Raw genomic sequence first — 14960 nt, 5'->3', positions numbered from 1 at the left:
CCCCAGGTAAGCCAGTAAAAGCACAGCCCAGACCGAAACAGCAGCACACAGGAAAGGCGCCAGTGAGCCCTGGGTCCCAGCTACAGAGCCATCCCAAAGGCAAGGAGAGCCCCACCCCCCCCACCCCACCCCCACACGTGTGGGCTCCTGGGGCAGGCCAGCTGGCCGAGGTAGTGTGAGCACATCTGGAAACGTGGGTATCCAGTGACCATGTCAGGTGCTTTCACCGGCCGGGAGCTGCCTGGGTCTGGAGACAACAGGGAGTGTTAGAGTCAGGACTCTACGACTGGCAGTGAGTAATCTGAGCCCAGGGGAGGTCAGGGAAACTGCAGAGAAAGGCAGGGGAAACATGAGGAAATAGGTCTCTAGGCTAGAGAAGAGGGGAACAGGGATGGAAGGAGACAGAGGGGGAAATGGAGGAGAGGGACCGAGCGACTGTGAGGAGCCGTGCAACATTTCTTCTCTTTCTTTCACTGCCTCTGTGAAGTCCGGAGCGAGGGCCCCACCTCTGGTTCACTCTCCCACCCCATCACATCCAGGCGTCTGACACCATCACCAGCTGGCCTGGATATGATGCTGAGGCAAGGAATCAGTGGACCTGCGGGGCCTTGCCCACCTCCTCCTCTAGCCCCAGGGTAAGCATGGACCGCAGTTCATCCCTCTCTTCCACTGGGGTGCCCTGCCCCAGCCTGCCCAGCCTAGTCCTCCAACTCCTAACCCACTGTGACTCTTCCTTGAGACTTCCTGAATTACACACTAGCTGCTACTCCAGGCCCCAGGCAGAATGGGGAGGGAAGAAGGAACCAGAGAGAACAAGAGGGAAGGAAGGACAGGATTTTTGAGAGTTAATCCCTTGTCAGGCCTAAGGCTAGCAATTTGGAATTTGTCCTTCAACCGTGGCACCCAAGTACAGAGAAAAATTTACAGAAGATGTTTAACAATGTAAGTGTATTTTAAATTGTTGTGTGGCTGTGCACACCAGATCAGTTTTGCTTTGTTTTCAGCTTTAATGCATCATTTATGAACATAGTTTTTTAAAAAATTAGTTGCTAAATAGCCTATAGCAGCATCACTTAGCTAACCAGAACAGAAAGGGCTGTGTTTACTATTTTTTTTTTAAATTGCCATTAGGAAGGGGGAAAAAGCCATTAATTAGAACTAAAAGGAAGAGGGAGAGGAGCAGGAAGAGGAAGAAGAAGAGGAAGAAGAGGAGGAAGAGGAGGAGGGACAGAAGGAGGAGGAATACAAAGGCTCTAGAAGCTGCTGTGATCTTAGCAGAGGAATGTCTTCAGATGCCAGGTGTGGGTGCTCTCAAAAGAAACTTTGGCGTTTGGGTTTGTGGGGAGTAGTGAGGACCTTGAGAACTGGGGGGGCGGATTAAACTGGATTAAAGCAACTGTGGCCAAGCGTGGTACTAGACCGACATGATGCTTTTGATTTCAGGAGAAGGGGGGATCTAGTACCGTCAGCCCTTTGTATTTTCCACAGATCCAGCTTGAGTGAAAATTCCTGAAAAGCAGCTGTGTCTGGCTGTGGCCAAGAAAACCCCTGAAGGAATTTTCGTGTCTGCAGAGACTGATGGACCGACTAGAATCTCAGACTGGAATGTTGTAGCCTCAGAGGCTAATTACTTTATCTTGGGCTAGTTTTAGCTTTCCGCAGCAGCAATTCCTTCCCCACTGTGTATCCGAACTAACACCCTGTTATAATAAATAAGGACCTCTTAGAAGATATTAACTTAGAACTAACACCTTGTGATAATAAATAAAAACCTCTTAGAAGCTGTTAACTTAGAACTAACACTTTGTGGTAAAGAATAAAAACCTCTTAGAAGCTGTTAATTTAGCAGAACACGAGCTTCCACCAACCCAAGAGCTAAGATGCCATAAAATAGTGTCTTGGACCTGCAGACCAGCCCCTCCCTCTCACTGTACCCACCTCTCTGGTCCCTTCTCCCATGCATTTTAAAGTTGCCTTGATTTGTGAGTTTTTTTTAAGTGGAATGTGGAGTAACAGAAGTCTGTGTTCGCAGGCCGTGTTCCTCAAAATGTCTCCAGAATGACCTCCTATTTCCTTTGAGGTGAGAGCTCTGATTTTTACGTCAACAGAGACAACCATGAATGTGTGCTGTGCAGTTAAACTTAGGGCACTGTGTCTGCGACGAACATGTACCGACACGTTTCTTGTCACTCTCTAACATATACATTACAAATAACCTAGAAATCACTTGAAGTACATAGGATGAAGTGCACAAGTGCAGCATGAAAGGTCACATCTTATACAAGGGACCTGAGATCCAAGCACTTTAGTGTCCAAGAGCGTTCCTGACCCGGTACGTTATAGATGCTTAGGGGTGACTACAGGTGGTCTTTTTGTTTTGTTTAGAGGGATTCTTATCTTTTTGGTTGTGAGCCTAGCCTTTAACAGCTGAGCCATCTTTCCAGCCCTGTCTAGAGAGATGCTTAACGGCAGCCCTGGCTGGCCTCGAACTCACTATGTGTTCCAGTCTGGCTTCAAACTCAGCGATCCATCTGCCTCTGCCTGTTCAATGGTGATTGATGTGTGTGTGTATGTATACACATATATGTATGTTTGGTGTACCACTTTTAAATTGATTTCAAATATGAGCTCAAAACGAAAACATTTCATGAGCCAAATCAAACAAGTGTAATGGCTACTTTCTATCCTGGGTATTCTCAGATTGAGAAGGGGTTATGGGCCTGTAATATTTTGAGGGGCCTCCTCCACATGTAGACCTGAGTCAGTGGGCGCGGACTGGGACCCAGGCTCTGTGTGTCTAACGATGCTGCCGGTCTACCAGCCTGACCTCTCATAGGCCAGGCTCTGTGTGTCTAACGATGCTGCTGGCCTACCAGCCTGACCTCTCATAGAGAGGGCTTAATCTCTTCAGATTCCATCAACACTGGCTCCAGTTCTGTTTGCACACCACCAGGTCCAGGACACTCGCCACCTCCTGGGTGTCTGGTGCCAACACTCTGCAGTCAGACTGTGTCAATGACCCTGACAGCAAGAATCAAACAGGCCAAAGCCCAGGGCCAGGCACCTCAGGGTTCCACAGAGGAAACCTGCAGCTGGGATTTGCCAGGGCTGGTGTGGACATTTGCTGCGAGAGCATCAAAGCAAGTTTTCCTGGAGTGGTTTGTTTCTGTCTATTGGAGAAGGAACCCATTTCTGACCAGTACGCAATGGAGATCGGAGTAGGGCTGAGGCTAAACAGAAGCCCTGGTCTTCCCAAGCTGCAGGGTGACCCCTGCCCTCCACATGCCCTGGGCTTTCTGATCTCAGATCCTTACTTCTGGGGTCTCCCAGGACCAAGGGAGTAGAGCACCCTCCACCCCTGCAGTGAGCTCAGGGTCTTTAGAGCTGGAGTGGGGGGGCTGTATGCCACAGAGTCCTGAATCCCAGGGCCAGCCGGCCCAGTCTAAAACCTTACTGTAAGGGCCACAGGGTGGTGGAAACCGATTAGCCCCCCCCGCTTCTACCACTGTGGGGGAGCCTGGACAACGCTTCAGAGCTTCTCAAGGTTGTGTAGCTGGTTTGCAGCAGACTCCTGGCTCAAAATCCTTGGAGGCAGAATTGGGCAGAAGCTTCGGTCATGAGTCCCATGTGTGGCAGCAGCTTCAGGGACATCCTTGCTGAGTAACCCTGAGAGGACACAGCAGTCTCAGAGAGGAAGGAAGGTGTGCACATGGGGCACCGTGGCTTAGAGATTCCTTGCAGGAAGGCCAGTGAGAGAGACCTTCGCTGACAGAACTGCAGACGGAAGCTCCCCCTGGCTACTGGTAAATGCTACCCCCGAAAAGTCTGTCCTCTGTGCAGTCTGCAGCTCTCAGGGCCTCTCTGAGAAGCCTGGTTTATGTTCATGGGATAGGGGGCAGACCATGGGAAAAGTCTAGAGAGAAAAAGAATCATAAACCTCGATTCTGGAATCACTCCAGACCTATTAAGCCAGGATGCCTAATGTTGACACTTCCTCTAAGGGAATCCCCTTTTCTGGGCTGAGGAATCAGCCTCTGCTCCCTAAATCAGAGAGGAATAGGGGCACTTGGCTTAGGTGGACATCATGCAGGCAACTCCTACCTAGTCTTTGAGCTGGTAAGGTAGTGCCTGACCCCTCTGACGCACATGGCCCTGCCACCCCTACACAAGTGAGTGGTCTCCGAGGATGAGGGAAGTCACAGTACCTGCGCCCAGTGAAGCTTCACTTCCCAGTGAACTGGCCTGGCCTGGCTTTCTCCAGCTTCTTGCGCCTCTCTACGGGAATCTCCTGCAGGCTGATGCCATGGTTGCTGGCCCTGCAGGGAGGAAACTGCAGCTTCAGGGAAAAGAACCAGGGGTGAGGGAGGTCAGGGCCTGGGCCATTGCTGCTTGGCATGAGACTTGGTGTGGGAGGCAGGAAGAAAGGGCAAAGACGCAAAGGGCCCATTGGCTGGCGCCACTGCGGCGCCCGCCCGGCTTTCACCCAGCAGGTTCAAGCCAGCCACTCACCCTGGTTGCAGATCTGGTGGTTTGGGGATGGGCTTGTTGAAGCCGAGTCTGCCCACAAGCCAGTACGTGTCCTCAGCGCCCTTGCCCTGAAGGCAAAAGAAAGGGTGACTTGGGCAGAGCAGCGTGAGGGACGGAGAAGCTTTAGGTCTACATGAAACTGGGCGGCCCTACATCTATCTGTAAGGACCCCCACGAAGCGGCAGAGCGTGGTCCAGACTCACCTTCAGCTCTGTGCGGCCTCGACACTCCATCTGGTAGCCCTGGTCCAGAGCGCGGAGGATCCGAACAGTGCTCAGATTCACGTGGATACGGTAAGCTGAGGCAGTGAGGGCACACCGTGATTTCAGGAGTTACCTCCCATGTTTTCCCATCCTGGGCTACCTCCCCTGTCCAGCCTCCTTCCCCCAGCTCCCGCTTCCCCCAGCTCTCCTTGTTGGTTAACACTCACGCAGCCCAGTGGACTCCATTCGTGAGGCAGTGTTGACTGTGTCCCCAAACAGGCAGTACCGAGGCATGGTGAGGCCCACCACGCCAGCCACGCACGGGCCTGGTGAGATATGCCGGGTCAGAGGGCAAGCAGAGATGGATGGAACTGGGCGGTGGTCAGCAGCTAGGCTGCAAGAAGGGCCTTGAAAGACCGTAGCACCTGTGTTTCCCCCCAGCTCCCCAATAAAAACACTCTTAAATATATTTTCTTCAAGGCAAGCACCTACTCCCACGCCCCGTCCCCGCCAAGAGTTTGCCTCCTATGGATTAAATCTGGAGCCAGATGTGGAGAGGGCTAAGTAGTTAGTTACCTGAGTGCAGACCAATGCGGATGCGCACTGGTACCTCCGGCATATGGCGCATGCGGAAAGAGCCTACCGCGCTGAGGATGTCTAGCGACATGTTGGCAATCTCCGCAGCGTGCCGCTGCCCGTTCCTCTGTGGCAGTCCGGAGGCCACCATATATGCATCTCCAATTGTTTCCACCTGCAGGAAGGAGTTACGTCTGTTTGGTTCTGAGCGCCCCTCCCCTCCAACACTCAGATCAGCCACACTTGTCCGGAGGTCTAACGGGATCAAGGCAGATATCCGAGGAAGCAGAGCTAGGAGTTGAAGTTGCCCTTCGGTCTGCAGGAGGAGATTAGGGACCGGAGGGCGGAGGCAAACTAGGCTGCTGTCCCGAGGCCCGTGGAACTGTTTCATTTAAACCGAAAGCCAGAGGCAGGAGTGCTGCCGCGGGCTTATAAACTCCAGGCACTCAGGAAGCAGAGGCAGGAGGATTGCTACAAGTCTGAGTCCAGCCTGCTCTACACGGCAGGTTCTAAGCCACCCAGGCATACACAGAAAACGAAACTGAAGGGCGGGAGGTTTCGTCTCCCGGCGCGCTCCACCTTATAGACGTCGTGGGCGCCAATGATGGCATCGAAGAGTGTGTAGAGGTCATTAAGCAGATCTACCACCTCAATGGGCTCGCTCATGGCCGAGATGGTGGTGAAGCCCACAATGTCACTGAAGTACAGTGTCACCTCTTCAAAGTACTCGGGCTCCACAGATGTTCCCATCTTCAGGGCCTCAGCCACAGATCTAGGAAGGGCGAGTAGTGTGGGGGGAGGGGTCACCTGGAGGCTGCCCTAGGCTGGCCACGCCCTCCCCACATCCCTGTCCCGTAGGCACCCACGGAGGCAGCATCTGTGTGAGCAGCCGGTCTGTCTTCTGCTTCTCCTGCTCCAGCTCCTCTGTGCGTTCTCGGATCAGGTCCTCCAGGTTGCTGGAGTACTGCTCCAGCATCCGGAGCATGGAGTCAATGATGTTTGTCTTCCGGCCCTTGTTGATGCTCTTGAACTAGGAGAGGAGAGAGGTGGCAGCACACGCCTTTAGTCCTAGCCATTGGGAGGCAGAGGCAGGTGGATCGCTGTGAGTTCGAGGCCAGCCTGGTCTACAAAGTGAGTCCAGGACAGCCAAGGCTACACAGAGAGACCCTGTCTCGAAAAACAACATCATCATCATCATCATCATCATCATAAAGACCTCGGCTCCCATGATCCTCTCCTGCACTGTTCATAAAGCACCCCTGACTCCCAGCCACTACGTTTTCAGACATTGTTAGGAGGTGTGTGGACAATGAGAGCTCCCAGAGATTGTGGCTCTGAGTTGGAATTGGCGAGGCACTAGGTCAGGCCAAGGCCTTTCTGTTCCTGTTCAGTGTTATTTGACTGGATTTAAGTGGTTCTCGCGCCCAGGGTCCTCTCTCCCATCCCAAGGGCCTCTGTGAGTGCTTGTTTGCCTTCCCAGCTACATCTCCTCAGCCCCTAGGTTGATCCTTAGGAGAGAGCCTAGAAGGTCACGGATCCTGGCAGCCTGCTTGTCTGGGATCCCAGGGGCCAGCCCAGTCCTTGCCCAATCCCAGGCCCTGACCAGGTCAAAGGTGAGGTCCATGGAGGGCCGAAGTTCCGGCTGCTCTGCCCAGCACTGTGTCATCAGCTGGATGCACTCCACGGGTGCCTGGTCCATGGACACCAAGGGCCGACACAGCGGCGGGGGACTCCGCACCCTCTGTACCACTTCTGGAGGCAAGAAGACAAGAGGCAGCTGTAAGAAGTGGGCATTGCCAAGCAAGAGCCACCTCTGACCCTCGTCTAAATGGGGCACTGAAAGAGGGTGTCATGGCTCCAAGCTGGTCTCCGACGGGCTGTGTAGCTGGGATGGCCGAGGATGACCCTGAAGGATGACTCTGACCTTCTGAGCCTTCGGTTTCTACCTCCCACACACCTGCTGGGACCACAGGCTTACACGCCACGCCCAGATTATGGGCTATTGGGAACTGAACTCAGGGCTTTGCACACACTAACCAAGTACTCTACCGACTTCCCAGCCAGAGAGGGTTTTTTGTTTTGTTTTGTTTTTTTTAATTTAACACTTTCAGGCCTTAGGAGACAGGTCAGACAGCAAGCCCCTGCCATGTCAGCCAGAGGACCTGAGTTTGGGTCTCCAACAGCCGCATTAAAATAAAAACGTTTTTAAAAACCCAGACGCAGAGGCAGACACAAGAGGCTCCCAAGAGCTGGCTGCCAACCTATCTTGCTAAGTTATGGCTTCAGTGAGAGACTCTTGTCTCAAAAAATAAAGAAAAGAACGCACAACTGAGAAAGGCACCTGGCCTTGGACTTTGGACTCTATTTGCATATACATACATATGCACACACAACTGTCTGCGTACATGGACACTTACATACACATCACACAAATAAATAAATAAGAAAATAAAAGTAAATAGATCTTTGGTTGGTGGAGGAGTGTAGTGTGGATAGGTGTTGTCTCCAGGAGTGGCCAGAAGGCCCCTGAACTCTGAGCATCAGTAAGAGGTGACACAAGCTAGTGTTTACTGAACATAAGCAGAGTAAAGGTTAGGCTGAGAACCCCTAAAGACAATGAATGGCTTGGATTTGAGTCCAGCGGGACTGCCCTCTGGCCAATTTGTCCCCCTTCTGCCTTGTGTGTGTGTTGGGGGAGCAGGGTGGGTCCAGGGTCAGGGCGGAAGCTGTTAAGATCTATGCCCTAGCCAGGCTGTGGTGGCGCACACCTGTAATCCCAGCACTTGGGAGGCAGAGGCAGGTGGATCGCTGTGAGTTCGAGGCCAGCCTGTTCTACAAAGCTGTCCAGGACAGCCAAGGCTACACAGAGAAACTCTGTCTCGAAAAACCTAAATAAATAAATAATAAATTAAATAAGATCTATGCCCTGCAACACTACCTCCTGCCTGGCTTCCCCACTACCATCTTCAGAGCCGAGCTTTAAGAAAGCCACCATGGTTTAAGCATCATTGGGCTTTCCTTTGTTAAAGAGCCAGGTTGGGTCTGGCCTGGCTGTTTTAACTTCAGCGTGCCTACCTGTCCCCAAGCCACCTTACCCTCGGGTGTTATTTCCAGCATGGCGTAAGGGGTGCTGCGGCACACAACCTCCTGCATGATGATGCTCAGGCTAAAGACATCACCAGCTAGAGTTCCCCGTCGCTCCAGGGCTGGGTCTCGGAGCAGCTCTGGGGCTGTCCACAGCTGATCTAGGAACAGGGAGGTGGGGAATGGGCGTGAGAGAGGCTGCAGTGGCGTTAGGCCAGACCCTCGTCCTCATTGATACTAACTAACCCCACAACCCTCAAATACCTCAGCGAAGAGACTGTAGGAGATTAGAAGCCTTTCAGAGAAAACCCTGCCCTCTCGGAGGCGGTGCCTAGGGAAGACCCCGCCCCCAGGGCGCAGGCCTCCACCACTTCACAAGGGACCCAGAACTCAGGCACTCCCAGCAAGCCCTCAGCTGCGCAGCCACAGACCTTTCCCGTAGCTGAGCAGGGTCAGTAGATTTGGAATGGGAAGAGCATGAGGCAGGGGTGCAGGGAAAAGCGTACTCTAGGGGATGCTCTAGTGCCTGGGAGGCCGCTGGGGACTCCTACCCTCCGCACTGGGAGGTTCGGGTAACACCCTCTGCGCTTCCAGCAGTCGCCCGTGGCCATGATCTGTCACTTTGAGCACGAACCTCCCGTCCACCACGCAATTCCGTGACTTAAGCCTCCCGTGGGCCACACCTCGATGGTGCAGGTATCTCATTCCCTTGGAAGGAGTGGAAGAGGCTGCCTCAGTTGCCCTGACTGCCAGGACATACGCACGCACATGTGCACACGCACGGGCACACACACACACACACACACACACACACACACGCACACACTCACGCACGTATGGACACATACGCACACACATGCGCACACGCACACACACGTGCGCACACACGCACACACATGCACACACACGCATACCTTGATGAGGTCCAGTAGGAGGGAAGACTTGAACATCCAGTCCAGCTTGATGTCTCTCTGGGCCAGGAGGTCATGCAGGGAGCCCCGAGCACAGTGTTCTGAGACCACGGCCAAGACGCCATCCCCAGGGGCAGCAGGGCTGTCTGCTGTACCAGCCAGGAAGAGGCCCAAGTAGAGAGCCACGTTCTCATGCCTGAGCTCCCGCAGCTGTAGGCAGAAACCAACAGGCGTTTTCTGGCCTTGGGGGGCAGTGCTTGGGGCACCAATGTTTACCTGCCCCCCCCCATTAATGCCTGTTTGGGGGAACATGGGATTGAAACTGGGAACATGGGATTGAAAAACGTTAAGTGAGGGGGCTGGAGAGATGGCTCAGAGGTTTAAGAGCACTGACTGCTCTTCTAAAGGTCCTGAGTTCAATTCCCAGCAACCATATGGTGGCTTCAGAACCATCTACAATGAGATCTGATGCCCTCTTCTGGTGGGCAGGCACATGTGCAAGCAGAATATGTATAAATAAATATTAAAAAAGAAAAAAGGTAAGTGAAACGGGGGCGGGGTGCAGCTTTCCTCTCTACGTAGTTATATCTTTGGACAACACAGTGTGGTGAAGGAGCCTTGTTCAGAATGTGAAAACGACTAAGTTTAAAGTTACGAATGAGAGGAGAAGACAGCTGTGTACCAAGAACTTAACCCATTCGGGCTAAATTAACCACAAAGTTAAGTCAGAGGGGAAAGCCATGAGGGAAAACAGCTCTGACTCAACCTGCTCTTTCTAATATGGCGGTCTTTGGTGAGGGACCGGACAGACCAATGGCTGCCTTTCTAGCTTTCCCTGGGGACCAGCTGGTGACTTTGTCCACAGCCACAAAGGTGACCCACTTCAGTCCCTCACAGCTGTTCACAAGCCCCTGTGGTGGCCCCCTGGAAAGAGGCCAAACCAAGGCTGCTTGGTGCTGCGGGAAGGGGACAGTAAAGTTGAAGGCGCCAGAGTAAGCTAGTCTACTCTCTCCTCATCCACGCTGTCCACAGTGTCAGCACAGCTGAGGCCATCCCACACAACTGTCCTAAGAGAAGTGGAAATTTGTTTAAAATTTTATCTTTTTAAAAGGTGCCTGTTTGGGGCTGGAGAGATGGCTCAGAGGTTAAGAGCACTGTCTGCTTTCCCAAAGGTCCTGAGTTCAATTCCCAGCAACCACAAGGTGGCTCACAACCATCTATAATGAGATCTGGTGCCCTCTTCTGGCCTGCAGGTGTACACATAGGCAGAGCTTGGTATGCATAATAGTAAATTTTTTTTAAAAAAATCCAAAAAGGTGCCTGCTTGTGTATGTGTGTGCATATCTGCATGTTTGTATGTGTGTGGCATGTACGTGCCACGGCATCCATGTGGAGATCAGAGGGCAGCTTGCAGGAGCCAGTTCTGGGTTCTGGGGAACAAATTCGGGTGACTAGCCTTGGCACCATTGTCCACTGAGCCATCTTGGTGGGTCCTCAGCTTTACTTTTTATAATCATTTCACTCAACACAAACCTACTGGCCTCCGATGTTCCAGGCTGTGCGCTGGGTGCTGGGAACATGGTAGCAACCTTCATTCAACTTTCATTCCACGGTGGAGGCAGAGCACAGGTGAACATACACCTTATATGATACATGAACAAGTCTCTCATCACATAAAAGTTGTGATAAGAACATCAAAGAAGCTGGGAGTGGTGACACACGCCTTTAACCCCAGCACTCGGGAGACAGAGGCAGGTGGATTGCTGTGAATTCAAGGCCAGCCTGGTCTACAAAGCCAGTTCAGCACAGTCAAAAAAAAAAAAAAAAAAAAGAAAAATCAAAGAAAAAAGCTAACATCACAAGAGAGGATGCTGGGAAGTCCTCTCCAGAGAGGAAAGAAATCCTGGGAACTGCCACACGCTGCAAAAGATGCCAAGAATGGGCAAGCCGTGGCTCGGCTCTCACCTTGGAGAAGGCTGTCTTGGTTGCTGGCCTGATAGCCATATGATGATCTCCTGGAAATTTCTTCAGCCAAACCCAGTCGCCCTGCAGGAGAAGGTGAGGGAAGTCAGTCCCTGAAACCCTAAGAATCACCGTGCTCTAGGGCTCTCACATCTCCACTGGCCCAGGGGCCCAGAGCACATTTGTGATGAGGCAGGATGTCAGATGCAGGCAGCTTGGGGTATGACCATATGTGTTTGCGGGTATCTGGGTCAGAGCCAAGGTGAGGAAGACGCAAAGCTGTGCACGGCGGTCCTCACCTTCCCAGAGAGTCGAATCAACCGTCACACAAATGAACTGCTGCATACACAGCCGTCATCGCTCCCCCGTGTCCCAAGAGAGCACCAAGAGTCATCAGGGACCATTGGGAACTAGCTATGAAGAGAGCGGTCACCCTTCTGGGTCCCTGGCCTTCTTGTCCCAGATAGCTGCAGGGTCGGGCAGTTCACGGTGTGCCACGGTGACACCACCGTCGGGATGAGCGAGGAGCGCTTTGTTCTTATTTTGTTTGTTTTTGTTTTTGGTTTTGGTTTTTTTGAGACAGGGTCTCTCTGTGTAGCCTTGGCTGTCCTGGACTCTCTTTGTAGACCAGGCTGGCCTCGAACTCACTCACAGCGATCCGCCTGCCTCTGCCTACCGAGTGCTGGGATTAAAGGCTGCGCCACCACGCCCGGCTCCCTTTGTTCTTATTTTGCCCTGAGCCTTGCAAATCAGATCCGTCACTGAGAGATGTAAACTAGAAGAGAGTTAGGAAGACTTGGTGCTGACTCTCAATAAGCACTTGGAAGTAAATATGGGGACATCTTTTAGTGGTCACTAAAAACTGGGAGTTGCACTTAGTGGACAGGGCCAGGGAGAAGAAAGACAAGGCATAGGCAGAGTGTGGGCCCTTGGGTCAAAGAACAGCATGTAATCCCAGCAGCACTCGGGAGGCAGAGGCAGGCGGATATCTGTGAGCCTGGTCTACAAAGTGAGTCCAGGACAGTCAAGGCTACACAGAGAAACCCTGACTCGGAAAAAAAAAAAAACAAACCAATAACATGTCGCTGAGAACCAGTCACGATGGTCTCAGGTGACAGGGTCAGAACTTTTGCCTTTTCTTCAGGACCTTGAGCTTGGGAGCTCCCCGCTGTCCCTCTTGACTAGCTGAGTTCTTCAACCCTCTCCTCAGTACCCCTCGCCCACTCTGCCACCTTCACATGCTCTGGGCAAGGTGTTGGTGTCCTTTTCTGACGTAGGGCTGGTGTTCCTGGGTCTGATGAGAATTGGATGAGACTGCTGAGGGGTGGGGTCGGGGAAACGCAGGGGAGAAGGGATCGGCCCCACTGGCTACACGAGCCTGCGTGTGTGTGTGTGTGTGTGTGTGTGTGTGTGTGTGTGTGTGTACGCGCGCGCGCGCGCGCACGCGCGCGTGTGTGAGGATCCAGGGCACCTCCAGCTTTTGGTGCCTGACCTGGATCTTGTTGCAGAAAGGATTTCCAGATTGGGGAATCAGGTTAGGATTGCTAAATCTGTGACTTTCCTTGGATCCTGCCCAGCTCTGTCGCTCTGCCCGGGGCCTGCAGGATCTGACTTGACCCTTTCTTTTCTTCCTCCCCTGGAGTACAGGTCAGCGGAACCGGAGCCTAGGCTCACCTCATAGATGCCGATGTTGGTACTGTCTTGGGGCTGGCTGGGGACACTGCGGATGTCTGACGTGCTCCGGGTACCCAGACTGGACCTGCTTCCTTGGCCCACCTGCAGACAGAGGTCAGTGCAAAGTATCTGAATATATTCTGGGGCCACAGTCCTGGGCTGAGGCTGAGTTCTGTGGGTGACAGAGAGGAGGAAGAGGAATCCGCAGGGCAGGTGGAAATGGTACCACGTTTTCTAGTGGGACCTTCACACCAGCCTAAGGCAAGGCTGTCACCCCCTGTTTGCACAGTTAGGGTGTCTGATTCACAAGGACAGAGCTGGGGAAGAAGCTAAGGTTCTTACATGGGAAGTGGTTGGGGGTGGGGAACAGCTGGTTCAGGGAAGGGACCGAACGCACAGGAAGAAGATTTGAGGCCAGCCTGGTCTACAAAGTGAATCCAAGACAGTCAAGGCTACACAGAGAAACCCTGTCTCGAAAACCCAAAAAAACACAGGTGGCTCCTGGCTGCCTGCTTTCCTGACCTTCCGAGAGCTGCCCCCCTGTGGGTGGAGGAGTGTGACGTCTTCCAGAGTCAGGATGATCTTGTTGGGGCCAGAGGTCATTTGCATGTGTAGCAGCCTGTGCCTGGTTGGTGGGGGGAGGTGGTCATCCCCACAGATTCCATGAGGCCAAGCGGAGAGAGCAGAGGAGGAACATTAGCTGAGGGAAGTGTACTGGAATCCGGCTACCCACTGAACATGCCCAGGGTCTCTGTCAGCCCCCTGGATCCTACGTCCCTCCCCATGATGACTTCCCCCTCGTGTGGACCTCATCTGCTGTCGTTGTGGCACAATTTTACACACACACACCCAACCCCAACCACTCACCTCAAATAATGAGCCAGGAAGGCGCCTGTCAGCCCCACCCCTATCACGAGGAGGAAGCCCACAAAGACCAGACCTGGCTCCACCCCTGAGGGCACAAAGAGAGGGAATCTCTTGGGTCATGCCAAAACCAAGACATGGGCTTGGGAGCTGGGTGAAAGGTCAACAATCCCCCCAAGGGGGAACTCTAGAGATGCTACAAGGGTCCTGGGGGTTTTGGAAATCTTCCAGAAGGGTCCTGAGCAAGCCATGGGCTGAAGGAGGCTGTGGAAGAACAGCAGGATTCCTTCCCCCCCCCCCCCAGCTTTGTGAATGGCCAGCGGGGGCCTGCAGGTGTCCCCTCACCTCCATTGCAGATCACATCTGGATCGAACCAGCAGGAAGGATCTGGGCCCGGCGCAGGTCCACCTCTGGGGAAGTGCACCGGGGTGCCAGCGGAGCGCACGGAGCCTCGGATTGGGTCCAGCAGGTGTGTGGCCAACAGCCGGTCTCCTGACGCGTCTGTATCCAGCAGCACAAAAGAAGGCTCCTCGGTTCTTCCCAGGACCCCGCAAAAACCAGAGACTTGGGCTTCCCGCACTTGGCGGGCCACAGAGGCACCAGACACCCAGCCGCCACCCACCGCAGCGCTTGCTCTTGTCACGCCCCGAGCCAACAGGAAGACGGCATCGTAGATGGTGCCAAACAGCGGAGAGACCTGGAGGAGAGTGAGGACTCAGGGCCAGGACTGAGGGGGTGAGATTTCACCGACCTGCCTGTTCCTTGATTGTGCCAGGCTAGCCCTAAGGGTTCCTGTCTCCCAGGTGAAGGCTCCCATCCTCCCCGTTGGCTGTTGATCGCACCTCCTTTGAGTTAGGGTCTTCTCATCAGGGACTCTGGCTCTCCACCGCCTGGACTTTTTCATCCAGTCCTCCCCACCCCCACCCCGCCTTATGTTTTCAATCTCAACACCTACGTTCATCTGTTTCCCCAGCATCCTTTGGTTGTGTGGCTCTTGTCGTTGCTTATTTAATTTATTGAGTCATGGTCTTCCTACATTGCTCAGCTTGACCTTAAAGCCACTCTGTGGCCTAGGCAGATGTCTGTGTGCGTGCGTGCGTGTGTGCGTGCGTGCGTTATGTAACCCACACAAGCCTGGAACTTACGACCCTGAACTTTT

At 53.3% G+C, this 14960-nt stretch overlaps 1 protein-coding gene and 1 long non-coding RNA gene across 2 annotated transcripts in view; one reads left to right on the top strand and one right to left on the bottom strand.

Annotated features, from left to right (window-relative positions):
* Window positions 1-928: 928 nt before the first annotated feature.
* Window positions 929-14960, bottom strand: part of GUCY2D (guanylate cyclase 2D, retinal) — a 46136-nt gene continuing 32104 nt past the window's right edge. The window contains exons 6-22 of the mRNA XM_084763331.1: window positions 14147-14498; window positions 13805-13889; window positions 13460-13562; window positions 12938-13039; window positions 11267-11347; window positions 9305-9511; window positions 8942-9098; window positions 8402-8551; window positions 6910-7058; window positions 6173-6336; window positions 5886-6078; window positions 5307-5481; window positions 4958-5056; window positions 4731-4825; window positions 4510-4595; window positions 4206-4316; window positions 929-3666 (exon numbers count right to left, since the gene is read on the bottom strand). Of these exons, the coding sequence (XP_084619457.1) occupies window positions 4223-4316; window positions 4510-4595; window positions 4731-4825; window positions 4958-5056; window positions 5307-5481; window positions 5886-6078; window positions 6173-6336; window positions 6910-7058; window positions 8402-8551; window positions 8942-9098; window positions 9305-9511; window positions 11267-11347; window positions 12938-13039; window positions 13460-13562; window positions 13805-13889; window positions 14147-14498 (2292 nt within the window). The 3' untranslated portion in view covers window positions 929-3666; window positions 4206-4222. The remainder of the gene's footprint in view (window positions 3667-4205; window positions 4317-4509; window positions 4596-4730; window positions 4826-4957; window positions 5057-5306; window positions 5482-5885; window positions 6079-6172; window positions 6337-6909; window positions 7059-8401; window positions 8552-8941; window positions 9099-9304; window positions 9512-11266; window positions 11348-12937; window positions 13040-13459; window positions 13563-13804; window positions 13890-14146; window positions 14499-14960) is intronic.
* LOC311586979 lies at window positions 12678-14143 on the top strand. Its single transcript, XR_014775716.1, has 3 exons — window positions 12678-12797; window positions 12911-13051; window positions 14033-14143. It is a non-coding gene; the product is annotated as an uncharacterized lncRNA (long non-coding RNA).

This window comes from Acomys minous (assembly GCF_964271855.1).
Source record: "Acomys minous genome assembly, chromosome: 16".
Lineage (NCBI taxonomy): Eukaryota > Metazoa > Chordata > Mammalia > Rodentia > Muridae > Acomys > Acomys minous.
This window is presented reverse-complemented; position numbering and strand designations above follow the sequence as displayed.